The sequence below is a fragment of the Montipora foliosa genome, chromosome 3 (genome assembly GCF_036669935.1).
Source record: "Montipora foliosa isolate CH-2021 chromosome 3, ASM3666993v2, whole genome shotgun sequence".
In the NCBI taxonomy this organism is placed as follows: Eukaryota; Metazoa; Cnidaria; class Anthozoa; order Scleractinia; family Acroporidae; genus Montipora; species Montipora foliosa.
Window position 1 is genome coordinate 3973121 of NC_090871.1, and position 27163 is coordinate 4000283.

A 27163-nucleotide genomic window follows, 5' to 3' on the forward strand; every position below is an offset into this window, starting at 1 on the left:
TTTCAAAGTTCAGTCCTCTTATTGCACAAGCACAAAAGCCGGCGTCAAGATTCGGGGCTGTGATTTCATAAATTAACTGTTATTTTGTGCTTCAAGAACGTGGCGTTTAAGGAATTTCTTGCTGTATTCTGGGAATCCCATGTCTTCAGGCCTTCTTCCTTTTTCACGCTTCTTAAATGTAAGATTAGTTCCTTGTTCGACGAGACTGAAGAAAACAGAATAAAGGAGTGTTGAGGCTCTCTCAGGAGTTTTGGGAAACAAGAGAATATGGCTAAATAACTAGGGAATCTGGGAGAAAAAAATGAAATATCTTAGGAAACAAGGGAACAAAACATATTTGGGTGGGTACAAGTTTGGAAGTAATTTCGGGAACAAGGGAGGAGCACAAAACCTTTTTTAAAGGGAACAAGGACTTCCCTAGGGGGCTCTCAGTGTTGTTTTAATCTATCATGTTTGCTTCCTTTAACAAAAAGAATGCCAATCCATTTTAGCTCAGCTAGTCGCTAAAAAACGAATTATCCTCTCTAAACTGTATGGCCCGGCCTCTGTTTAAGTTCTATTTTCAAGGACATTGCATAAAAGAGAGAATATATTTTTAAAATATGAAAATTTTACAGCGCTAACCTAATCTAATGTTAAACCTTTCGTTTACATAGATTTAACTCTCCGTCTTCCCACGCAGACAGTGACTTACATACCTGTTACATACACCACACGACAACATGCAAACTTCACGAACGTTAAATACATCTTTGAAGGGAGTTTCCTGATCACACATTCTGCTCATAACAAACGCGGGGCAGTCAGGATGGAAGTCTTGGCATTGACCTATTTGCAAACTTTTTACTTAGTGTTTCTTAATATTTTGTAACTAGTTACATTAAGAAACAGTTATGAAATGAAGGTTAGGAGGACCATCGCTAAATAAGTCCTAGCTCCATTTCTCGGAAACACATACGCCCAACACGTTGACCTTCTCCCAACTGAGTGGCTTCATAGCCCAGTTGATAGAGCATTCCCCCGGCATCGCAGAGGTCATGACTTTGCATTCTGTTGACGCCAGCTGAATTTTTAGGTGCCTGTGATCTAGACAATCGAATAAATTGTCGTGCGCGGAACACAGCTCCATTTCGTTAACTGCAGTTCAACAAAAACATGGCATTTCATATTTACATTTCGCATTTCAAGAAAAAAAAAAGATATATTTCCACCTGTCGGTAATTAGGCTTATAAAAAATTTTGGTTAGTATCCAATCACATTGTAACGTGTACATGATGAGTACGACAGTAATTACTTAGAACTAATCATCTTAGCAGTTCTGGTGCAAATGTGAATGTTTAGTTTCAGAGCTGTCAGGTTTTTTTGTCAATTTCTGTCGTTTTTCCACTTCCCCGTTAGTTCATAAATTGTCATTTAGTTTTAGTATATACTAAAACAGTGGATAGCGTTCTCTGATTGGCTACTCAAACTCCGAAACTCCGAAGATCCCTTGCTATTCATCACCGAGCAACTCACGCGAGATCTGCGCCCGAAAATAGTGTAATTGTTGCAGGAATAAATGAGTTAAAATCCCCTTTTTGTGCTATGTTATCTCACCATTTTAGTATATACTAAAACAACTATTCACCTCAGGGTAGATGGCTAGTGGTGAATATCCACCACTAGCCACCTCCACTTCGGTGAATACTAATTAATTATCAAATTAACGACGGAGTTGATAACGTACAGTAGGCTAACCACCGTACGAAAGGTTTGCGAGATAACGCTTCCAACACCTTCGAGCTTTAGCCCTTCATCAGAGGGAGTTCCAGCTTAGGCTAACGCTAGAAACGTCAGCTCTCAAATATTTCTTTCGTTGGTTGATTTATTTTTATCACCTCGTTTGATAAAACCTTACCGAATTTGTATGTTTCACTTCCTACAGACGCAGTAGCAGCTAAGTCATTGCAAGTTTCAAGGGATATTATAGAGAATCAATCCTCAACAATTCTTACCACCAAGCAAATTTCCTTTCGTCTCCTTTTCGTTTTCCATTTGGAGTGGCGAGGCAGTAGCAGGAGGAAGTGTCATGTACATTGGGAATGTGTCAGAGGGAGGCAGAGGTCTCGCCGGCCATTGCAATTGACAGGAAAGCAAATGATGTGTGTTCTTTGGAAGACATGGAGGGTAACGAAGTGGTAAAGGTGGCCCAGCCATAACATCCGGTGCCTCTGTCGGTTTTGACTTATACTCGCTTTTGGGTTCGGTTGTTGATTCAGTTGTGGGTTTCGTCGTAGGAGTACTTTGTGTTGGAGATGTTTTCACTTTAGGTGAACAACAGTCGCTTCCACAGATTACTTGGCAGAGTACAATCTGTGGCATTGAATTATGATTGGAATTGGGAGTTGTTGATGCACTTGTTGGTTTCTTATCAGGAGTGGGTTTCTTCGTTCGGGCTCCTTGTGCAGAAGGGACAGATGTTGGTTTCTTTAAAGTTGGACAAGACGCATTTGGTCTTGGTGTAGGAGAATTTTCATTCCCAGGCAAACACGTGCTATGAGATGAAGGGGCACTTTTTGTAGTTTGCTTCTTTGAAGACTTACTTCCTTCAGTTGATTTAGTTGGTACCTGAGATCCAGGTGCCTTGGATGGAAGCTGAGTACCATTCGGTTTTTCTGATAATTCTGCTGGAGTTTTGTTTTCGTTTGAGTTTTCCGTCGATGGAGAGACTTTGCTCTCAGGGTTTGATTCTTTTGGTTTTTCATTACTTGCATTTTGTGGAATTGGGGGCATATTTCCTCCTGGTGGTTGTTGGTTTGTCATTGATCCTGCGTTGTTGGCTGGAACGTGTGTTTGAAGTGGAGGAATAACGACAGAAGGCAGAGGTTGTATTGGGATCGTCTGAACAGGAATAACAGGTATTGGTAACAACTGGGTTTGAACAGCTTGCAAAAGGCCTGTATTGACAGCAATAAGATAGGAGAAGATCATTGTACTAGAACATATTAGTCGCAACGTACCTAAGTGGTCTGTCTCACTGCCATGGCGTATGAAGCAGTGGCTCGACGTTGTACCAGGACGGTTAATTTTCCCGACATTCACTATCCAATATTTTAACCTTTATCGGGTCAGTTCATCTACCAAAAATGTTAGGAAGTGCTCAGTTGTGATAGTCAGGTAAACAAAACATATGTACACAGATTATTATCAGCATTATTTGCACGAGCCACGCACCTGTTAATGCTTGCTGCCCCGAATTTGAAGCTGCTCCGCCAACAGTATTTGCAGCACCACCTTGAAATGAGCCACCGTTGGTTCCAGTACTTCCAGTACCAGGGCTCACTTTTCCATTATTAACTAATGGTCCACTTCCTGTTGGATTTCCGGGAGACCCTGCCAGGTTTCCGCTGCTACCCGAACTAGCAGCCACATTCTTAGAAGCGACAACCTCGCCAGCCGAAGGAATGGCTCCTGCACCAGAATTTCCTTGGTTCACATTTCCAGGTTGCCCTTCTCCGTCCGGTTTTGTCTTGTTTATGCTGGATTGTCCTTGGTTTTCAGGACTTTGCGTGGTTGAATTGATATTTTCAGACAGATCTTGTGCGTTTTCAACACTGCCGTCCTTGAAATGAGTTCCGTCCTGAGGTAGCGTTGGTCCTATACTCTGTTTATTTTCCTCAAAGGTTTCTTCCTCGTTACTATCTTCACTGGTTGTTTGGGAATTTTGAAAAACCTTACTTTGCACCGGTTCTTGGGTCCCACTCTGCGTAAGAAATGACCATGAATCTGTTAAGTAAAACAAATGATCAAAATTAATTCTTTCGTGCAGCTCATTTCTCCGTGATAACGTACCGTTTTATTGGCCAGTTTTATAGTAGAGATGCAAAATCCGTCCAGACGAATTATGCGTCTGTCATGTTATCCTTCTAGTGTAAAGACGGGACGAACTATACAAGACGCATAATCCGTCTGAGAAGGACTTGAGCAAACATTTTCCTGCGTCTGTTAAATTCATCGAGAATAAAGACGGGCACTAGGCGCATAATTCGTCTGGACGAACCATCAAGGACAATGCGTCTTCGAAAACATACCAGAGTGGATAGTTTGTCGAGGTGCATTACTAGATGGGTCTTGTGCCCCTCTTTATCCCAGATGAACTGAACAGACGTAGAAAAAAAGTTTGCCCAAGTTCGTCCCAGACGAATTATGCGTTTCTTGTATAAAAACGGGCCATTCATTCATTGATCAGTCTATTCGTCGACAAAAATCTGACAAAGGAATAGGGAGGCGTTCGTTGTCTATTGAGACATTGTCGATTAGTGCCTTTCTGGACTGTTAAGACTGACATAATTTTCAATGATCGAGGTTAATTTTATTAAATCTGGTTATTATCCCACTGTTTTTTGTAAGCTTACCTGAATACCCCACAGTAGGTTCACCAAGGGTTGGTCCAAAGTTGGGGTGCATGCCGTTTTCGTAGTTTGAACCAAGAAGAGGATAGTTCATGTTACCGTACTCATTTTGATATCCAGCTTGTGCTCGCTCCTCGTGATAGTCTAGTTTTTGTGAGGAAGAATCTATGTTGTTGACATACCTGGGCTCAGTTACTAAAAACCAAACGGAAAAAAGATCACTTCAATGTAAATATCAATAAAAGTTATAGGTTCGTCAGAAGGGGAATGTGCTGAGGGCCTCCATAAAATCCGTGAGAGCGCAAGTCATCGCCAGGAAAAGCAACACATTGTACCAGAGTGGGAATAGAACCTACGACGTCAGAATTTCAGGTCTACCAATTGACCTGCTGTACTATCGTCTGATCGGAGCATTGTGTATATGTATGCTGCCAATAACTGCAGCGCTGTTGTCTGGTAGGCGGTATCAAAATTCACTTAGTTAGGTAGTACCCTATTCATTTGTGATCCTCGCACTTATCTGGATAATTTAAGCAATTGTCTCTCATATTAGTATCACCCAACTAGTGGACTAATGCAAATGCTGCATTTTGATTGGCTGCGCTACTAGAAGACTATTAGTAATAGTCCTTGAGTAGCGAAAAGCGTGACGCTTTCTTTCGTTTTATTCCCAAATAAATATCGCTTCAACTTGTTTTTTCTTTCCGACTAGTTAGGTGACACTAAACAATTAAACCCTTCGACCTCAAGGGCCACGGGCCATTAGCCCATTCGGCTTCGCCTCATGGGCCATTGACCCGTAGCCCTTGAGGGCGAAGGGTCTAATTGTTAAGTAGACGCCTGAAAATTTTAGGCGGCTTCAATAGGATTCAAACCCATGACCTCAATGATACCAACTGAGCTATGAACCAACACAGCTGGGAGCAGGTCAATTTATTTGCCTCATGTATTTCCGTGAAAGGAATGATCAGAATATTTTAGAGCGATTTTCAATTGAGTGTCGTAAAACCAAAACCAAAGTAATTACTTTGGCCAATCAAAAACGACGGAGACAATCCAGTAAACCAATCAAAACTCGAAATAATTACACGTAGCCGACACAAAGCGCGGGAAAATGTGCACGCGCGAGCCACGATTGGTTTTGGTTTCACTTCTAATTGGTTGAAAAAGTGGCGCGAGAACTTTGAACCAATCACTGAGTGAAGTAATCATAAACCAAAGCAATTCGCTAATTACTTTCGACACTCAATTGAAAACCACTCTATGCATGATCAAGATCAATGATCAATGATCAATAAAAGATCATGATCAATGATCAAAATATTTTATTCGTGTTCAAGATCATGCATAAAATAAGGACCAGTCGGCCCAAGGACACTTGACCACGGAAAAGACTCGCTCTTCAAGAATCTTCGCAAGTGGGGGTGCTTTAGAATCTTTCGGTTAAATCATGCAGGCATTGGTTGTAATCAGGACTTTAAATTCACAGCCCATAATTTCAGCCTTGTTTTCTCTTTTTCGCATGCTAGTATGCATGACAATTAATAGCGACCTTCAGATTGGAGTACGAGAATGGCTACTGACGAGTACGAGGTTTCTGTGCTGAGCACGCGCGGTCGTAGTCGTCCTCGTACCCCAATCTGAAGGCCTCTAATTACTTTGACACTGTAAGTATATGCATGATAAATAAAGAAGAAAACTAAGACCGGTTGTGGCTCTTGAGGTCTTATTTCGTAAAAAAAATTACGGAGTAAAAGCACAACCAAAAAATTAACTGTAACAGCCAGGTTTTTGTAGAAGGCAAAAAAATAAAAGAAACAACAAGCAGGGACTTTGTTCAATAATCTTATTCTTCAAACAAACCACCTTGCGGACTTAAGTTACATTCTTCATGCATGGTTCAATCATGTCACGTGACTAGCGGCCAATTTTAACAGTGAGGGGTGGGCTCAATAGTGTTCCCTACAATATCTAATGGATGAATTTTACTAGAGGATTCCTCTACATTTATTTGCATAGCTTTTAAAATCTTTTTCACTGACCTTTGTCCAGAAACCCAACGGCCGTAGATGACATCGAAGGCAAATATTCAAAAGCTGGAACCTTGAAGGCATAAAGTGGTGAGACCGTTAATGTGACAAGTTGATCCATATCAGCTTTGTCCCCCGCACCAAAGGCCACAATTTTCACTCCTTCTTCATTTAGTCTATTAGCTGCGCTGGTGACGTTGTCCAGGGAATGTCCAGCCAATACAACAACTATTGCCCTTGGAGAATCATTCGTCGGTCGTTTAAAAATGTTTGTATTTATCATTTGGAGCGATTTTCCTAGCTCACAATGTCCATTTATCGGGACAAGATTGTCTAATATACGATCAAGTGCCGTCGAATTTGGAATCGTTCGGGATAAGATGTTATGTTGGTTGTAATGCCTCAGTGAGCCGCATTCAAATAATCCAAACTTGATTCCTTGAGGAGGACGCTTTATGCTGTTATACACCTCTTTCACAAACATTTTGTAGAACTGAAGTTCTCTAAATCCTATATCACCTGAGCCGTCCAACAAGAATACCACGTTTGCTGGCTCTGCTTGAAAATACAAAATCAGCATTATGTTGGTATGATTTATACCATATCGTAAAAATATTAAAATAATCGCAATTGTAATGGCTAGATTAGGAAAAAGATATTCCTGGACCAGTATTTTTGAATCTGAGATCCTGCGTGTTATTTGGTAGTATTAAAAATGAATGAAACACAAATGGCTTTAGTTTTTTGCGTAGCTGCACCTTGGTGCCAAAAAACGAATGGCAAGCTGAGCAGTGGTTGGCAACTCTCTGATAATGATAGTTCTTTAAAAAGCTATATCATCTATATTAAGCAAAGTCCAAAATTAAGACAAAGTCATATTGAGACATTTCCTTTATTGATTACAAGTGTAACCACGCCTATAAGGAAACAGCAGACAATCTATAGTGCAACGATGACGTTCCAGCCTTATCGCACTGCAAATGGTCGGGGCATGTCACTCTACACCCTTATACATATCTTTCGAAATATATGTGTATGGAACATTTTCCAAGTGGAAACATTCCAATTCCATTTCAGCGGGCAATTTGACGACCAAGCTGGTATGTGTGCGAGATTCTTAAAATCCCATGACGATTGGTTTTGTAAACTTTTTTTTTCTCTCGTGTATTTCTCGCTCTTCCTCGTTATTCCTTCTATTTATGCTTTGGTTGATTGGTTGAATGTATTGATTAAATTATCTCTACTTGTAAATCATAAAAATGCCTCCAAATTAGTCTACGTAATAATTTAATGTAATTACCATAATCAGATACCATTGGCCGTTTTTATACTAGAGACGCATAATCCGTCCAGACGAATTATGCGTCTCTCATGTTATCCGTCTAGTGTAAAGACGGGACGAACTATAGGAGACGCATAATTCGTCTGAGACGAATTTAGGCAAACATTTTCTCTGCGTCTGTTAAATTCGTCTAGTATAAAGACGGGCGCAAGACGCATAATTCATCTGGACGAACTATCCAGTTTAGTGTGTCTTCGAAGACGCATTAAAGTAGATACTTCGTCCAGACGCATAATGGGTCCCGTGGCCGTCTTTACACTAGACGAATTTAACAGACGCAGAAAAATTGTTTGCCCAAGTTCGTCCCAGACGAATTATGCGTCTCTAGTATAAAAACGGCCATTGTTGAATGTATTTTTTCAATCATTTTCTCCATTCCCAGTCTTAGTCTCCATTTTCTCATTTCCCTAACCTAGATAATTTTGCTGTAATCACTGAGCATAATTAAGTAGTCTAACTCTACCTGCCTAGATTAGTTAGTTCACTTAATGCTACTTGCAGTGTAGTGTTAATGGTTATTGCAAATTTAAAAATAAGTGGCTGGGTTTGGTGAACAAGTGCTGTATTGAGACTGGTCCGCCTTTGATCAGTTCCTCGTATATCTGAAAAGTCCAAAAATCTGACGATTTGCAGATATTTCCACAAATAAATCTTGGTCCGTCCGCATTCGGGGCTCAGTCCCACACAGTGACTCTGCCCTTAACCATCTCCTTCACAGGTCGGTGATTTGCATGCAAAGCAAAGCAGAACAAATGACAAAAACGAGTTTATTTTATGTCACCGGAGATGACTTACCAGACGACTGAATTGTAGCGTCCTCCCTCTCTTTAATAAGTGAAATGATATTTTTTAGAACATCTCTTTGCCTACTATCCTTGTATTTTTTTATGTAGGGCTTACGCGAAACATTGTGGTCAGCGTCGGCAAATGCATTTCTGCTTTGCCATGAATTAAATTTACCACTTTTTGAACCCTCCAGTCTTTCTCTTAGATGCACATTTTCTTTCAGCCATCGAAGTCCCTTTTGCAATGAGTACAGCTTAACTGAAAAAAAAAACTGACTAAGTTTCAACAGAATGCACATAAGTTTCGGTTATATGATTTATGTACGGCAAAATAATATTCTAAGACTTCTTGTACCGCTGGCTGGAGGTGACTGAAGACGTCTCTTATTGGTCATTTGTAATTTGCGGCGAGCGAATTGATTCGAATTTGCTGTGAGCATTTTGTTTTGATACAGTGACGACAGTTGACTGTGGGCCACCGTACAAAACAACTTAAACAGCGTAAAACCTGTTTTTTTCTGGCGAAGTCCTATTTTGCTATTTAAATTCAATGCTCGAAAAGCAAGAAAAAAGACGACAACAAAAATGCCAATCTGGTTAAGTGCATCGAAGCAACAGCTGAAGCTGGTTCATGGTCCACGTATCAAGTTAGCTTGGTTCTTGAAGCTCTAACTGTGCTCGGTGGTTCTACAGTTCTGAGTACTTTATAAACACATAGTCAGAGATACAATGTTGATGTTCTCAAGGTAGATATAAGACCCCACAAAAGAAAAAGAAGAAAACTCCCTGACTGTAGTGCAATAATAATAATAACTGAAATTGGGTTACCTGGGAACGTAAATGTATCGTACTCGAGTTCTCGGAAATCAACATGGCAGCGGTTTCCACGTGTTTTAGTAGTTTAGTCAAATCCGAGCCATCCAGTCATTAGCAAACATTAGGACCTCGTTAGATATAGAAACCAACTCGGACAGAGATTTTTCTCCTTCCTCCTATGGGTACTAATATATTCATTGGGATATGAAGTGGACCAACAAAGAGACTTCCTGATCACATTTACATTACAATAGGTTTAAGTTTCTACCTAGGCCCCAATGATTATCAACGAAACAATCACGAAATTGTTTCCGGATAACAAGATGTCCAGAAATGCAGTATGACACCGGGTAGTTTTTAAATTGTTTTGTTTCTTTTTTTTTTTTTTACCCTATCAAGCACCGAAAGTATTGTGAAATCCATAGCAAATGAAAACCAATAATAAGACTTGCACTTCTGATTTGATTCCATGAGTAATTAGTCAATATATTCTTGTTTTATAGTCGATGCACAAATCCGTTGGAAAAAGATCATTTTACTTAATAGAAATACGAAATTTATACATACCTGCTTCATGTGAATTATTAGGTTTTGTTACCTGAACGAAAAAAGCTAATGTCAACAACAGCATGAGTAGACCACCAAGATGCCTGCACAAAACCGAATCTGAATTTATTATCCATTTTTTGTTTCCATACCGGCTCATAATTAACCCGACAAAAAGGAAATAGTAAAATTAATTTTAATTTCTGTTTATCCCATCGCACGCACCAAGTTCCTAGGTGAAAAAACCGTTCATAAGAGAAACTATTGAACTCCTTGACCCGTCTATGGATATATGAATACAAGACCATCAAATCCTCGTTTTCAACGACCGGTGGTTCGCATTTCAATTATGTCATAAATTATAAACTATCTTCAAGCAAAACCTCAGAGTACTCTCATACCGTTAAATCGCTACGTGTCGGCCAAAAAATGGTTACATAGGTCAAGGGGTTGGTCAAGGCCCTTACTTGTAAAACCATATGGGACACAACAAGAATAATAGCTTTTATTTAGAGAGGGAGACACAATAACCTATCACAGTTTTCTAACTTGCAGCCTTCTATTCCAGATCGAATTGGAATTTGGAGTGCTGGTTTTTTAGGAGAGGGGAAAACCGGAGTACCCGGGGGACAAACTCTCAGAGCAGACCAAGGGCGTTTTCCATTTACAAAAAATGTCCGGAAATTTCGGTGGAAATTTCCATCGGGTGAAAAACGTGTTCCATTTAACTCAGGTCCGTTCGCCGTCCAGTGATTGCGATTTTACGCGCCAAAATTTAAAAATATGGCCGTAAATAGCCTGGAAGTGGTAAAACCTTTCAAAAGTTGTAAATGGAGCACACATTTCCATCGGAAATTTTCCAACGGGAAAACAGGACTACCTTTTCAGAAGTTCCGTTTATTCCGGAAATTTTCCAGTGGAACGAACCAAAAACGTGTGTTCCATTTACGTCCCGACCGGAATTTCCGGAATTTCTTGGCAAATGGAAAACGCCCCAGGGAACCAACAACAAATTCAACCCAGTTATGACGTCGAGTCTGCGAAGACCCCAGGCCACATTGGTGGAATCGAAGGCGATTGCACCTTACTCCTCTCTTGGCATTAAATTTAGCGTCACATTTATTTAAAACACAGTCATTCACGATGAGCAAAGGGATTACATTTTTACACCATCTCTTACATTTCTACCCAAAAAGCCCATTATTCTAGTCGTGGCGGGTAGAAAATGTTGTCGAAAATAAAAAAGGTTGCCGCACACACAAACAAGTAAAACTGATTACATAATCAAATAATCCGCTTTAATTTACTTTTAAACTAATATTTCTTGGCTTAAATGTTCACCAGCCTATCCTAAATGCCAGGGATCTAGCCGATTTTGTCAAGAAGACGGCGACAGGTGAGCGAAGACTTGAGAGGAGTGGCTCTCTGTAGTATTCAGGGTGTTAACAAGAAATATAATTTCGTAATAGTATTGCTATCGATATCATTTAATTTGATTACAACGTATTTGTAAGGCACTACTTTAATGCAATGATTTCCTCAAGTGGATTAGAACCTTTGTCTTGCTCGATGGTTTCGTGATGTTCGTATTTTTGCACAACGTCGCCGCATGGTCGGGTCAATCGGCTCTACTCTTTAGTCCAGTCATCTCCAACAAAATCCACTTCTCCTCCTGAAACGTTCCTTTAAAATGAGAATGTAAGTAGATTAAAACTCTGATGGGGTCGCTCACTTAGTTGAGATTATTTTATTTAATGATCTTCACCTTTCTTTTGGCCACTGACATGCAACGCTTTTCGTTTTTAATTAAGGTTGTTGTATGATGAGCTATTCAATCTAAATCAGATTGCCAACAAAATTCCGCGGTCTTCAGTCTATGTTGCTTTACAGATAGATTACAAAATGACTCTCTCAATTCAAGTGTGAAAATAAATGATTCTTTTCATTTGCGGTTTCACCACAGTAAAAGTTACCCATCTCACTTGCAATTGCAAATTTACTTTCAGTGAATGCCGAAATCTTTGTCCGAATAATGTCTTTCTCAGTTTAATTTACATTTGCCGCGACTTCCTCATTTTATCCTGTCATCATCATTATCAACGAATTATTAACATCCTTAGTGGCTTTTTAACTAATAAGGTGTTATTTGGAAGGTTGTGCAAAAATCTACTGTCCAAGGATTTATCTCTACCAATATACACAAGAGTGGAAGGTTTCCTCACTCCTTGCAGTATCCACATGAAAATGGGCAAGTCACATGAATGTCATGCAGATTCTGAAAGAGCTCTGGCCAGTCACACATTCCATTTAATGCAAAAGAAGCACATTGTGGATGCTGATCACTACAAAGACCTGCAAAATGAGTTAAAGCAAATCTAAGTGTGAAAGAGTGTTGTCCTTAGTAGCGTGTAAGACGAAACGATAGAAATCAAGTGAAGCCTTTACGCTACCGGAGGTCGCGGGTTCGATTCCCACCTGGGTCAGAGATTTTAATAATACGTGACTTGCTAAAAGCCTTTATTCGCAGTCGGAGACTGAATTGCTAAGGGCGCAGCTCGACGAGATCAGACCGAAGGAGCTGTGCTACCGGCTGGGCGCTCGGCCCCTGAACAAGACCCATGTATGACCTCGGAGCACAGCCGGCCACAGCCAGATGGAATAGGCTGGGAGTCGATTTTGCTGACTGAGGAAAATCGGAGTACCCGGAGAAAAACCCTCGGAGTCAGGTTGAGATCGACTGAAACTCAGTCCACATACGATCTCGGGGCCGAGAGTTGAACCCGGGTCGCAGAGCTGAAAGGCACGTGAAAGGCGTGGTTTTTCTCTGTCCTTGACTGACGCGCAAGAAAGAAGATCCCGATGCCGTTGATCAGCGAAGGTTCTTCATCCATTACACTCAAAGTAGGGCCTCACTTGATTTCTATCCCTTATACTTAAAGCAAATCTATGATGATATGGAATTTGATGGCGTTTTGTCACTTGAGCGCACAATTAAAATTAGCGATATTTCACAAACTAGCAAGAACAAGATAACGTCAATAAACAAGGGCATCGGAAGAAGCTAGAGGAAGAGGAATCACTATTGTGCACCTCAAATTTAAAATTAAGACAAATGAAAATATGTTTACATGGCCCAATTTACTTGCAGGTGAACAGCGCCGAAAGTTATAAATCTTGGGCGTTGATAATTGCAGTGTAGCCTGGAGAATTCAGGGGCACCCAACGAGAATATAGTTCAAAACCACTTAAACATAGCATGGCGAAACGTATTTAAGTATTTAAACGGTAGATATAGGCATATTTTTATCCCCTAAAAAATTTTTCATCTGTTCGGATTTCCTAGCTGAAAGTCTAGTGATCCGAAAATTATAGGGATTAAAACTTACCTTTCCAAAAATTTAAGCCAGAATAAAGGCTCCCGAAAATTCTGGGTGACCTTTTTAGGGTAAAAATCCGTTAAAAATGGGCAATTATACCATTTTTTAGATGTTCGAAAATCCTAGGACAGTCAGGCAGGCAAGAAATTTTACAACAAATGTTCCGAGAATTCTAGATCTCAAATCGTCTTCTGAACAGATATTTTCCAAAAATTGACGTTGGGTGCCCTTGAGAATTGTAATAAAGTGTAGTGTAGTAGAAGTTGTGAAATCGAAAACGTTTTCCCTTTGTGTCTTAGGGTTCTGCGATACTAACTGCTATAAATTAAGGGAGGAGAAGGGATTGGTTTCCAACGAAGCCTTATGTTAAAGTTTTTCCTTGAAGACGTAATAAATTGATTTAGCAATCGAATCCGTCACGGCAACAAATGCCGGAGCCCAACAAATTGACCTGCTCACTCCCAACTGACTGCCTTCATAGTTCAGTTGGTAGAGCATTGCACCCGGCATCGCAGAGGTCATAGGTTCAAATACCGCTGAAGCCACCTGAATGTCTATTAGAGATAATTGCTGAATTGTCCAGGATCACTTTTCTCTCATTCGAATTTTCCTCACCAACATTTAATGGCACCCTGTAAATGTCCATTGTGCTCTTATTGTTTTGGTCATAGATCTTTCGCTCCTTGGCTTGCTGGTGGTGTCTTTTGTGCTGATGCATATGCTTGCTGCTAACTGAATGCGTGGACCTTGCACTTTCTTTATGCGCAGCGATCTTTTGTGTTAGAATGAGGTTCCAGAGGAGATTTTCACGAAAGCTCTGTGGCAACTCTTTTTTGTTTCCACGTGCCGCCCTCTTAAGCCCTTTGGGAAGAAAACAAATATTAACTCGTTTGTATTCTGCATTCAAAGTTCTTTAAAAATTGCAGACACTCTATCGGTCGTGGGGTTTGATTTTCACCCGGCTGACAATGATTGACTAGGAAATAGGCCATGCACAGTATTAGAAAACTGAAAAGTTCAAATTGCTATACGAATAGTTTATCATGTTCCATTTGGGAGCTTAAACAACGACGTGGTCGCCGGCAGGGAAATCATCACGAGAAAATATTATTTCGATTTTTTGGGAAGACTTTGCGATTATTGCAGCGACGTTGACATTAAGGGAATAGGTGAAATAATATCTACGTGCACTGGCGTCGTCGTCAGAGCGTCAAATTTGGCCAGTTCAAGTCGTTGTTTTGAGAAGGTGACAAATAAATGTACCAAAATCTTAAACGCACTTGTTGGTCGTGGGGAGCGATTGCTTTTTTTTTCGTTAAATTAACTCTCTAATTTGTCCTCTGTTCAACTTCTCACATGTACTACCGCGGGACGTTAGGGGCAGACTCATCTGTTTTGCTGGAGTTCCTTTCGTATACGATTAAGTAAAAAAAATAGAAAATATACGTTCTCTCAAGACGTTGTTTTGATTAGCAGATAACATAATCAATCATAATTTATGTAATCGCTTATCGTTACCTTTAAGATGCCTGGTGTGAACTAACTCCAGTGAAAACATAACAATCATCAAGAAACCAATAAATATATCGCAACGAATTGTCATTCCCATTTAAAAACATCAGACAAATTGAACAACAGTTTTCAAAATCGGAAAGCGGGACTTAATTTTCCGTTGGGCAGTGACCTTTTGTCTCTCCAGTGAATAGGTCAAGGGAGCACAGGGGGATTGGGGAGAGGACGAAAACTGGGGTGAATTGCATAACATTAAAAAAACCCCGCTGCCTTTCCAAGAATCATTTTGAAAAAGAGTATCTCAAAGACACAGGTGAATACAGTGCAATACGTAAAGTTTCCCTATTTCCCAAACATGTGTTACCCTTCCTTGTGACAATATGACCACTGACGCGTTAAAGGGTGACCAGGTTAGTGTATACAAACCACTTTATGCTCAATGGAGCACCTGTCAGGCGTATCAATGATGTAATTTGCAGGGGACCGAATGGTATTCTAGGGGATTTAAAAAACATGAGAAATTGCGTTTACTTTAATCCTTCTACATTTTAAAGAAAGGCGGAATCTAAGTTAGTATTTCAGAATTTTTTCCTCACTTTTATTGACCTTCAATTCCTTAATTTGCGCTTTTTAGTTTTCTCTTGTTTGCACAGAGGTACTATGATAAACAAATCGCTTCCTTTTTTCTTCAGATTTTGAAAGTGCGTTTGCTGAAGACCTGTCTGGCAAGATTTTGAGCATTGATTTTTATCCAAAGTCTGTTTACGTTGAGTGTAAGTTTTGGATTTCTCGGTCCGCCATTACTCACGTTCAAAACTGACCGATTGGACCTCAGAGGTTTGGTTCTAGAGAAAAGTGACGTCATTCACTTATATGGAGTGTTTTCACGTGACGTCATGGCGGCCATGTTGGTGTACTTAAACAATGGAACGACGGTCATGTTGATGTGCCCTCCTGGAATTGAGCTTTATGATAATGCAAACGTTTTCTTTTGTTCTGGTGAAAAAAACAAGGTTACTGATCCCGTGAATGAAAACACTCTATAACTTAAGATTTCAGCTAGTAAACGCAGTTTATTATGTATGCAAAATTACACGAGTTTAAAAATCTGAAAGCCCGAAACTCCCGTGCATGCTGCATATTAATTCAGTCGGGTACAAACACTTACATAAAAAATAAATTTGAAAATATTATTATTATGGAAGACTTTACTGTGCAGAAAAGTGTCTTTCATAAGTATAACTACGAGCCAGGTGGCCTAGTCAATTATACTATTTACAGTGCATGCACAAAGAAATAATTACTTTCTAAGAAAAACCGAAAAAACTAAAACTCTAGAATTGTTCATTTAGATAACGAAGCTAACGAGCGACTGTCTGTATGATGTGAATCTTTGCACGATTTCACAATTTTGAGAAATTGTCCATTTCTGTGACTTTTCTATGGTTTTGCTTACAACCTTCTTATCTTGTTAAATCTTAGTCAATTCGTTCTCTAAGTTAATAGAGTAAGCGGCTAGGAAATCGAAAATTACTTGTATACTGCTAACTTTGTGTCCAGAATATAAACTCTTCACCCCAGTTCTTAAATCTGTATATGTGTCCCTTTTGAACATTGTCCTCGCTGGTCGACGGCAGTTCCTTGTATGATGAACCATTCCTTATTCTCTTTGTCTAGTACACTCATGTCAGGTTTGTTGGCGCCATTTCTTGGGCATTTTACTGAGATGCCATAGAATATCCCACAAAACTTTCGCTTTTTCATTCTCCAGACATGGCACTGGATGGCTCTGCTTATTACAAGGTAGAAAGTGTTGAGATTCGAACTTTTCAACATACTGTGGTACAGAGGTCGTTGCATTCGATCGTGCCTGTCCTGGTGTAGTGTCTGTGCCATTCTGGAGCAGCCACATAGTATATGGGGTACTGTTTCTTGATCGGTGGAACATAATCGGCAGATGGTTTCATCAACACTCTATTATTATTATTATTATTATTATTATTATTATTATTATTATTATTATTATTTAGCAGTAAAAAGGTTCGTATGCTAGCTTAGCACATAGCTCAATAGGGCGCTATTGCGTAACCTAAAGGCTGTAAAAATAACCTGAATATGTCTAAAAAGTTCGTATCTACATACATCTATATATATATAAACGAATTACAAAGGTTAGCTTCGATTCTTGAAAAGGTAGAAATGTAAAATGAATATCTTCAGACCTATTAAAACAATAATATTAAAGCTTCTAAGACAATTCCGATTGCAAAAAAAAATAATAAAAAAATAAAAATTATTTTGCCTTGCATTAACCTACTATATTATTTTGTCCCAATCCTATAAATAAATTTCAAATATACTAAATATATCCGCAATCTAGAATACAAGAAAGGTCATCACCATATCGTAGGCCTTGTTGCCTCCCCCACACATCCCACTTGTTGAAAGATGTTTAAAATTACAGATGAAAATTAAGGTAAAAAGACAACGTAGGTATCGATAACAGCCATTAATTAACTTCACCATCATACACAACTTAATACAAATCAAAACCAAGTTCGGAAGAGAATAAAATTCAGTTCCCATTCGCTATTGCCAAACCTGGAATTTGAAAAAGGAATTGCGGGGGGGGGGGGGGGGAAATTTAACTATAAAAATTTGTTATGGCGTAAGGCGTAGCCTATAGGACGCTACTTTAACATATGGACGACTTTAACTATATCTGCTAAAACCTATAAAACCAAATGATAAAGCCTATAAACAAAGATAAACTTATGACTCAGGCCCAATCTTAGGGCAAATCTAAAACGATTCTTGGTCAAAACGATTCGATGAAACCTACTTAATTAATTAACTCATAAATTAATTTCCTAATATAGTCTTTTAAAAACTAAAAACCCCTAAGCATTCAATCATCGCTTCAGTGATATCCTTAATAACGACTCTAAAGCACCAATTTGATATTATGTTATAATTATAATATGTTCCATGTTCTCCTTTTCTTACCACGTTGTTGTTGTTCTGGTCTTTCATTAGCCATTTTTGAAGTGTTGAGTAAATCAAATATGAAATATAAAAGTCGTCATAATTTGTTTCAGAGACACCAAATCCTCACAGCACTGAGGTTGGACAAACAGCAGAGTATTTTAGTACTTTTTCGGATGTGCTCTGGTGCCCTAAACATGGCTAACTTTCGATTGGAGCGTTCTTGCTGCTGAGCTCGGTGAAGCACGTCTTCCCTACTCGCCGCCATGATAATGATGATGATGATGATGATTATTATTGTTATTATTATGGCTTCTTTGCTTTTTTCTCAATATCCTATTTATACCAACAAAGCGGGGTGTAATTCTTAGGCTTTGTGGTCTTCATCCGTTTTTATTTTTTTTTTGGTTTTGTTTTGTTTTCCTCTTTTTTTTGTTGGTTTTTTTCTTTCGTTTTTAAAATTCATTTTTAAAATTTCTCTCATTTGTTTGTAGAAGAACTTAACAATTTCATTTTTCTGAGATAGAATCCATTTTTGGGCTCTCTTGTCTTGTGTCCGTATGTTGAGGTTTTCCTCCAGTTTTAGGTTATATTATTATTATTATTATTATTATTATTATTATTATTATTATTATTATTATTATTATTATTATTATTACTATAATATATTATTAATGGTGGTCTGAACTAGTAAGTCACAAAAGCATACCTGTCATTAAATTTTATAGTTATTGAGAGTTCTGCCTGGAAATATACAAAATAAGAAACAAATAATATTATGTAAACTTACTTACTTGTGGTGCAGGGCAAAGGCGGGGAGTGAGGAACCATATGCTTGTGCCTCGTAAAATGCTTGTCAGCAGACCTTCCAAGTCTCCCATGCATTCTCGCTATGGGAACTTCCAGCTTAGAAAAAAGCTAAGATTGTCTCCTCAGGTGCTTGGGCAAATTTGGAAGTTCTTGTGGCATATGAAAATGATCAATCTCGATAAAGGAATTGATAGAATTTACCAACTTCTGGACAAAAAATTATTTTTTGGTAATTTCAATTTGCTTGACAGATGATTATCTTAAACTCTGTTTATTGACCATGACATGACTTATTCAAAGGAGTAAGTTAGATCGACGTCAATGATTGATAATGGTAATATTCATGGCATCTACTAATGATGCCATTATCAGTGAATTGTAATGACAACAATGACACTGAACACCAGCGGGAAAGCTTAAGGATAGATATCCAAATTTTCGATGTTATTATTGCAAAAAAAAAAAAAAAAAGGATTCATATAACAATAACCGTGGTACGTAGAAATAAGATTTTATTGTAATCCATATGACAATTCTATAAAACTAGTAAATCGAGGGGGTCTGGTTAAGTGGTACATATCAGGAGCTTCGTCGTTCGTGGCATTTGTTGGACGTTTCATGTATTGCAGGTTACATTAACATGGGAAGTTATTAATTTGGAGTTTTAACTCGAGCTTAAGGAATTTAAAAGCAGGGTAACAAATATTTGGCGATTAAACCATCTCAATGATAATTTAAAAGTTACAATAACGACACCATATTTAAATTGGAAAACAAGAAAATCATCCTGAGGTCAGACCAGTATATGAGTAAACTGAATTTTTGTAAGTACCTATAGAGTTATTTCCTTTGGATTACTCTATCCTTTGCTACCCTTAGGTCTCATGTTTGCTAGTATTTTGAAGAAGGAACAACTTTATTGGCTAACTCAAATTATTGCAGTAGTTTCCATCACGCCCCATACCAAGTTCTAAAGTATGATGCTTACAGAATAAAATCAGTAAGAATTGCAAATCTGTTAGTATAACATTACATCAACTAAATTACCTAAGCTAAATATACTAAATCGTTTCCGTAATATTTTTTGATCCATCGAAAAGTTGTAAGCCAATAAATCTTTAAACAGGTGTTTCTAAAAAGTTTTTAATTTGTCTATTTGTTCCTCAGTGGCATCTCTGTCTACGTTTTTGGAACTAATCAGACAAAACTAGACGATTTTGCTGTTGCCTATTTAACTAATATTGGCACGCCGGTTGTTTCCAGTTCCTTACTAAGACTAACTGCTTGCACCTCTAGTCTTCAGTGTCATTCTGCCGGTCTTTAGACTTTCTCTTGATCCTGGAAATAATCTTATTCCACAAGCCCATGAGACTTTTGAATATGTGAAAGGCCAAAAGCTTGACTCTTTTTTTGTGAGATTTTCTCTTCGTTTGATTCCAATTTGTCCTGCTCAGTTTCCATGGCAACGTTACCCTCTAGCTTTTTGTTCCTTATGATCTGTGCCAGGGCTCTGTTCAGCTTTATACGTAATGCGAGAGGAACACGAATATTAGGCTTCACGTTTCTTCGAAGCAAAGCTGCATTCTCGTCATAACTGAAATAAATAATGCACCTAGTCAGCAAGAAATATATATTCGTCTTACTTTATTACTAATTAATAATCATGACCATGAGAAATGCGCAGGGGCGAATTCAAGACCTGCCCGTCACCTACGTGAAAATCCTTCGCATTCTTTCAGCTGGCGTATACTCTGCACGGCGCAATCATTTCACAAACGCAGAATTTTTGAAGGCCTAATGATCCAACAATGGAAACCTGCTCTGAACAAACAAATTCATTGCTACATAGCAAAACTCTTCCCGTCGGGAATTACCTGATAGACATAAATACACAATCACGCGGATGGTCAAACTACCCTGAAGATGGTTTAACCCTGAAAACGCTCGGTCTTTTACTTTTTAAAAGTTAAGCGTTGTAAATACTAGTCAATTATTCTGGATAAAAGCAGAACAACTAGTATTAGTAACAAATGGACAACAACTTTGCAAGACACTGTTTCACTGTTCCATCGTACAAAATTGGCCTTGTTAGATCACTTTTTAATAGAACCAACAACACTTGGGCGGGCATTCACAATGACGTTGAGAACCTCACTTTCATTTTAAGTAAAAATAAATTCTAATTGAGAAGGTACTTAATCGGTATATTACTATAGCTCAGACCCCCTCAACTAATGGCGACCAAGTTTAATCCTCTGTTTCCGTAAGTATTTTAAGTTACATTACCTAGGTTCCTTTTCTACAGAAGCTCAGAGGAGATAACGTAAACCAGTTAAGAGTTTTTGTGTCGATTTAGACATTAAACCCGCTTTTTCTTCATTTAAGATCCGCAACATGTTCAATGTGAAGGATCCCGTGCCTTTTGATCTCCGTTCGCGTGTCGTGTATAAATTCACTTGTGCAGGATGTAATGCCTGTTACGTCGGGGAAACATTCCGACACATTTCGACGCACATTCCTGAGCATCTGAGAAGGGACAGGACTTCTCACATTTTCCAACATTTGCAACACTCTCAGGAATGTCGAAGACTCTGTTCTGAGAGCTGCTTCTCCATTTTAGATACGGCACCTAATCGTTTCCAGTTGTTGCTCAAAGAGGCTGCTCATATCCGCTGGGAAAGTCCCAGTCTAAATAGGCAGCTAAAGCATGCGGAGCTAATCCTATCTTTTTAGCTACATTTATGTTTTAGTGCTAGTTTTTTGTAGTTTTTGGTGTTGTTGTTGTTGTAATTTCCTGCTTATTAAGCACTTAAGTTTGTTTTTTCTTTTGTTACACTATTTGCGCGCGCATTATTCGATTGTTTGCATTTAGCATTGTTGTAACGTTTACCGGTAATTTAAAATTCTAACGACAATGTACTAACGTGCGTTCAAATTGTAACATTGACTCAAATTCAAATTCGCACTGTAACGAACACTTGTAACTGAAGTAAAACTCGAAGTTGTTGTCCATTTTTTACGAATACTAGTCAATTAATAATCAAATTGTCAAATCGACAACGGATAATCATTTTTTGTATAGATATCGATGAAAGCCAATAACATTAGTGTAATCCTATTCTTTCAACATCACTGAAGTTAAATTTGACTCTTTTATAGGACAGAAATTAAGATTTTCTTGAGATCGTGATATGATATCTCTCACTCGTGAGAGATATCATCAGCACTCGAAGATAAAGTTCCAGTCCTCACGCGGTCGTGTGATTTGCTCAAAAAATTGCATTGTTAATTTTGACCTTAAAGTTAAACTGGTTTCATTTTATAGAAAACTGCAAAAACTAAAAAGAAAATGACAATACGTGAAGGAATTAATGAACAAATTAAAGATGAGCGAAAGAATGAACTGGAACGAATGCCCAGTTTCTAAAAAGCAATTCCAAAATCAATTGCTTCACTTACTTGTTACAAATTCCGCAAGAGAATGGACACATTTTCCTTATTATCTGAATGGAGTGAAAAGGTGACGGATGATTGCACATTCCCATCTTTGCATAGCTCCTGCATTCTCCTAACGAATCACGGCATTGGTCTAATAACACAAATGTCATCAGTTCTTTAAGTACGTTGCTCAATGAAATTGAATTACATACGTGGATGATCGAAAAGAATTACGTTTCGTGAATGCTTTACATGTAGTTGGTGGTCAGATACTGACGCGAGCCTCCTCTCAGAAAGATTTAGGAGCGACGATCACCAGCGATCTCAAGTGGGACAGTCACTGAAATAGATTTTATCAGTTAGGACTTAAGAATGCTACTGAAATTTAAATTGACCAATCAGAATTCAGCGAGCGGGAAAAACTGTACTATCCGACGTCACGTCAATAGGTTCGCAGTTAAAGAACCAGAAAACCATTTGGCGCAAAAACTGGGTTGCCGGTGAGCGGCAGTTCGAACGTCAACTGTTGTATTTTGGCTGTTATTTGTGCTTTTTCTAACCATTTTAAGACGAATTCAGTCTGTTCTTTTCGAATTCAGTGTAAGAAGACGTCTAGACTGTATTGATAATGCATGTATTTATTTGTGTTAACTTCGCGAAAAAAGACTTTGGTGGCGTACTTTCTACAGGGTAAGATCGACAACAACGTCATTTACGCACAGAAATGCACCGTTTCCAGTGACAGGGCCAATGGTTGACAGGATAGCACAGTTTTGACTGTTCCGCGCACTGCTGGCGCGGGTTCCGTATGCACAGAAGAAGGGAAAGAGAAGGACAAGGGGTTGCTGGATTATTTTAGTATGTAAACAATTTTTGGGAAGTGTCCATTGTTTCAGACGAACACTGGAAACTCCGGACACCACCGTTTGCGGTTGGAGGTGGAGGCGTTTGAAAACACGGTGTGCGTTGGAGAATGGACCGAGCCACTCCTTTGCTTGGGTCGAACCCATGACTTTGAGAGACATGGGAGCAAGGGGACATGGGGCTATTAATCTAGGCTCAGGTGCGTGGGTTGTTTAACGAGCACACTGCATGCAAGGGCTTTGAGAACGGGCCAGCGGTAAACCTCGAGTATTCGATTAGAATCGAAATTCTAACAAGTGTCTTTTACGCATTTTTTCACTTCTTACCCACCTATGAATATTGGAGGTCCCCGTAATGGATGGTCCACAATGATTGCTCCATTTGGACTCACTCGAATAGGTGGCCTTTGAAAACACGGTGGATGACATGGGCCCATGGCTGGTGGAGCCGGAAAACATGGACCCAGCATCGGTCCAATTATAGGCGGCGCTGGTATGCGGCATGGAGGGTGGCACGGTCGGATTATGGGGCGGCGCATACAATGTGGACGGCACGGGCATGGTCTAGGACACGGCGGACAACAAGGAAGACACACCATCGGACAGGTGGGTGCTGGAGGCTTTGGGGGTGGGGGTGGGGGTGGTGGCGGTGGTGGAGGTGGTGGTGATGAGCAGCAGCAGCAAATTTTACAAGCTGAAAAATTAGTATAGGTAATCAAATGGTGACGAGTGAAATTAAGGAATAATTTTAGGCCAGGGAGTTACTCCCTAATTTCACGAGTATACCATTTGATGAGATATTAATATCATGTGAGACAAATTACGTTCATAAGACGCCATTTTGGCACTGTAAGAAAAGTTGCCGTGTTGCAATGTTGCATTGTAATTTCACATTAACGCTGAAATTTCGCGCCAAAAATTAAGGAGTTATTCGTCACCCATGTTATTATGCATTTTACTCAATGTGATTAAACAAAGCGCTGGAAAATTAACTGTAATACACGTAGCATAAATTCGGACTATTGTAGCAACAGCTTAAGCCGATGTGGTATAAAGGCAACTCGTAGTTACATATTTGCATTGGTAGAGACGAAAATAACACTGAAAAGATAAAAGATATACTTACGGGTGGGACACACTGGCGTAGTTTTTTGTTTGTATTTTTTTTTTTTGCAAATAAAGAGAAAAAATAGTGAGTGCGTGTCAACAAAATAATCCCAACTTACAGGTACTTTACAAGCTGATTTCTTAAGTTGTAATAGCCTAAGATTATCTTGATGAACCCTTTCGTAAAGTTAGGGAAGGCTAAGGACCCTCCCCCCATCAATCAGATAACGACGGTAAGAATTCTGTGTGAGGCTGTGTGGCCCACTTGTTAGGGCGCTTTCCTTGACCTCCAGAGTTCAACTGAGCAACGTTCTGACCACTGGTTTGATTCGTTGCTGGTAGTCTCAGGTTCAACCTCTCAGCTGCACTTGTAAATAGCCAACTAACTTGGCTCCAGCCACTTAAGTGGTATTCTTGACAGCTGTTGTTGAATGTTTTGTTCTGTCGTGATTGTGTTTCATATGTATGTGTGTATGTATTGTCACATTCTTTTGAGAAGCCAGGTCCGATTACAGATAATTCTTTGTGTTACTGGTTCCGTGAGAGCCTCTTGGCTAATTTTATTATTTTAATAATCTGAGTAAGATTGTGATCATGCATAACGGACGTCGACAAGAAGGTGGCTTTACTATCGCAGTGATGAAATCAGACGCGAATCACTTCTGGATATGATTATTAAGTTATATGTATCGGCAAATTTAAAGAAGGTAGTAAATGTGAAATAGTCTTAATTAACATTTTCCACTTTTAGTTTCTGTTTACTTACGGGGACATCCAGGACGACAAATGGACATGGGATCTACATTCACTGCAAACGATAGAGAGGTAGAGAGAAAGAAAAATGAGTGATTGTTATCCCAAATTTAAGGACGGTGCCTGCTAATTCAAAGGTATTTTTTGCGCGGTTTACTGAATATGCGGGAAAAGAAAATTGAGGGTAACCACGTATTTTTCGAAGATAATTAATCAACAATATTTGTAAAAAGCCTTGAAACACAAAGCAATGAATGGCGTTCTTTTCCAAATTGAAGCTTAAATATCTCTGAAAAATGCACGGTTACCCCCGATCTTCTTTTTGGATACCAAGAGCACTTGCTAAGTTCTGCTTTCTCCGCATAGTTTTGAACCGCGCAAAAATATCCCTGTATTGATAAGCATCACCCATAGGAAATCCCAGTATCACGAGATGCACAGAACGTATGCGGAATAACAATAGTAGGCACTGTCCTTAAAATTAATGGATACGGCACTGGATTCGCATGCGCATTCTCCGTGCTCGGACACCTCGTTGACCACTAGATGTTTTTTTTTCGCGGGCGTCTCGAATTTAAGGCCTCACTGCAAATGGGCAATGAGCTGCAAGTCTTAAATTCTAAAGTGCCTCGACTCAACTTTTTGTGAATAAATTATTATGGCTTTTACGGTCTGCTGAGTGTTTAAAACTAACCTGGCTTTACAGCGGTTACCAGTTACACGCGCTCCTCAACGACTTTCTTTTTTTTCATTTTTCGAAACTAAGTTTGGATGGACGTCAATCAAATGTTTCTATGACGATAGTCCTGTTTACTTGGCGGGAGTCGAATTCGACTCGGAAACATTTGATTGACGTCCACCTATATTTAGTTCCGAAAAATGAAAAAAGACGTTGAGGGGCGCGTGTGACTAATTAGTAACCGCTGTAACATAAAAACCGGCTATAGCTACCGGAAAAACCTACCCCAGTGACAATAGTTTTGGCAGATAAAGGATACATTTTGATTTAATAGTTTGTTAATTAATATTTTTTTTAAGTGGAGCCAAAGAAAAAGCAACAAAAAACTCACTGTCTGGAGAACAACAGCATCCGCAGCCACACTGAGGGTCTCTGAAGAGAAGGTCTTGGGGTTCACTTTCATTCAACTTTTTGTAACTGAGACTCATTAAGTAGTTATTTGCTGTTTGGTTTTGTAACTCAGCCGTTTTGTCTGGATAGATTCTTATAATTGTCTCTTGGTTCTTTTTTGCGATTCGTGGAAGTATGAGTTTTGCCACTTTGGCAGGCATACTAATACGAAAGGTGCTTCTTCTTGCAGCTTCGCCATTATCTTTGTTGTGACTGTGACGGTGATGATGACGGTGACGGTGTGTTGCTTTATGATGCCCTTTCAAATCAGTGGAATGTATTCCTGAAGCAAAGGGGACTGTTTTATTAAGTGGGGAAATGATAAAAGTCAGAAATCAAAGGCTGAATTATATTGTCCTCATTGGAATTTAGGGAGTGGATACTTGAGGAGTCATGTATACACTGGAATCAAGCCACGTTTGGAATCTAGCATCATCCCCTGAAGATAAAGAATCTGGAATCCAGAGCCTGGAATCGAGTATCCAATATATTGCCATGGACCCCTGTACAATGATGGCGCAACTGTATATATATGGTCATATATGTATATAAATTATGTTCTGAACCCTTAACATCCCTTTTCTCATCCAGTCAAGGACGATTCTGGCATATAGCTCAATAACGGTGAAACCGAAAGAGATCATTGCTGGTGAGGCCTATTGTGTATGTTATATTTTCTGGAGCGGTCTGCAGGCTGCTTAGGTACGAAAGCTATCTCACTTATTTGGATCTTATCATGCACTTCGATTCTCATTTACGAGAAGACAACACGAGTTCAGGGCACTGACGCAAAAAAGTTAAAAACTGTTGGATAGACGGGATATAGGAATAATCTACTGGCATGAATTATTTAAAACTAAAACACTACGATAAGACAATCAAAGCTTATACTATCCTTCCTTCCATTAACACATTAGTTTACAAACCTGATTTCAGTCTAAGGGCTGATATGTTTTCTAATAAAAACAAGAAAACCCATATGTGACAGATACTAATTCTTGTCAAATATAAAAGAAACATCACTGGATCCTCCAATTGTGAATTTGTCGAAGAAACACGGCATGAAAATCGTTCTCGTGTTCAAAGAAAATGTTATCCATTCCTTACTGACATTTTGATTCCGCAAAAGTTCACATGATATTATTCCTTCGAACGTTTTACTCGTACGAAGTTAAAAAAAAACAGGGACCTTGAATCTCCACGACCACCCTGAATAAAGCGAATAAATTAAAAATTGGGTTGCAGAGGTCGCAATAGTCTGTGGTTTATTGCAGGTAA

The 27163-nt window shown here is 39.1% G+C and overlaps 4 protein-coding genes across 4 annotated transcripts; all 4 read right to left on the reverse strand.

Annotated features, from left to right (window-relative positions):
* Positions 1-72: 72 nt before the first annotated feature.
* On the reverse strand, positions 73-8944 carry LOC137995167 (uncharacterized). Its single transcript, XM_068840742.1, has 7 exons — positions 8905-8944; positions 8560-8808; positions 6435-6977; positions 4575-4587; positions 1996-3098; positions 699-828; positions 73-205 (listed from the first exon to the last, which is right to left on the reverse strand). Exons 1-7 carry the CDS (start codon positions 8942-8944, stop codon positions 73-75), a joined length of 2211 nt encoding a protein of 736 aa, XP_068696843.1.
* On the reverse strand, positions 3016-4523 carry LOC137996511 (probable GH family 25 lysozyme 3). The gene is made up of 2 exons (XM_068841949.1): positions 4396-4523; positions 3016-3766 (listed from the first exon to the last, which is right to left on the reverse strand). The coding sequence occupies exons 1-2, from the start codon at positions 4484-4486 to the stop codon at positions 3141-3143; spliced, it is 717 nt and encodes a 238-aa protein (XP_068698050.1). The 5' UTR covers positions 4487-4523; the 3' UTR covers positions 3016-3140.
* A 1246-nt stretch (positions 8945-10190) lies between the features above and the next one.
* Positions 10191-15077, reverse strand: LOC137996512 (uncharacterized). Its single transcript, XM_068841950.1, has 4 exons — positions 14807-15077; positions 13904-14149; positions 12134-12263; positions 10191-11594 (listed from the first exon to the last, which is right to left on the reverse strand). The coding sequence occupies exons 1-4, from the start codon at positions 14895-14897 to the stop codon at positions 11540-11542; spliced, it is 522 nt and encodes a 173-aa protein (XP_068698051.1). The 5' UTR covers positions 14898-15077; the 3' UTR covers positions 10191-11539.
* A 3603-nt stretch (positions 15078-18680) lies between these two features.
* On the reverse strand, positions 18681-27080 carry LOC137995168 (uncharacterized). Its single transcript, XM_068840743.1, has 5 exons — positions 26812-27080; positions 25827-26168; positions 23228-23590; positions 22055-22184; positions 18681-20189 (listed from the first exon to the last, which is right to left on the reverse strand). Exons 1-5 carry the CDS (start codon positions 26903-26905, stop codon positions 19946-19948), a joined length of 1173 nt encoding a protein of 390 aa, XP_068696844.1. The 5' UTR covers positions 26906-27080; the 3' UTR covers positions 18681-19945.
* Positions 27081-27163: the final 83 nt, after the last annotated feature.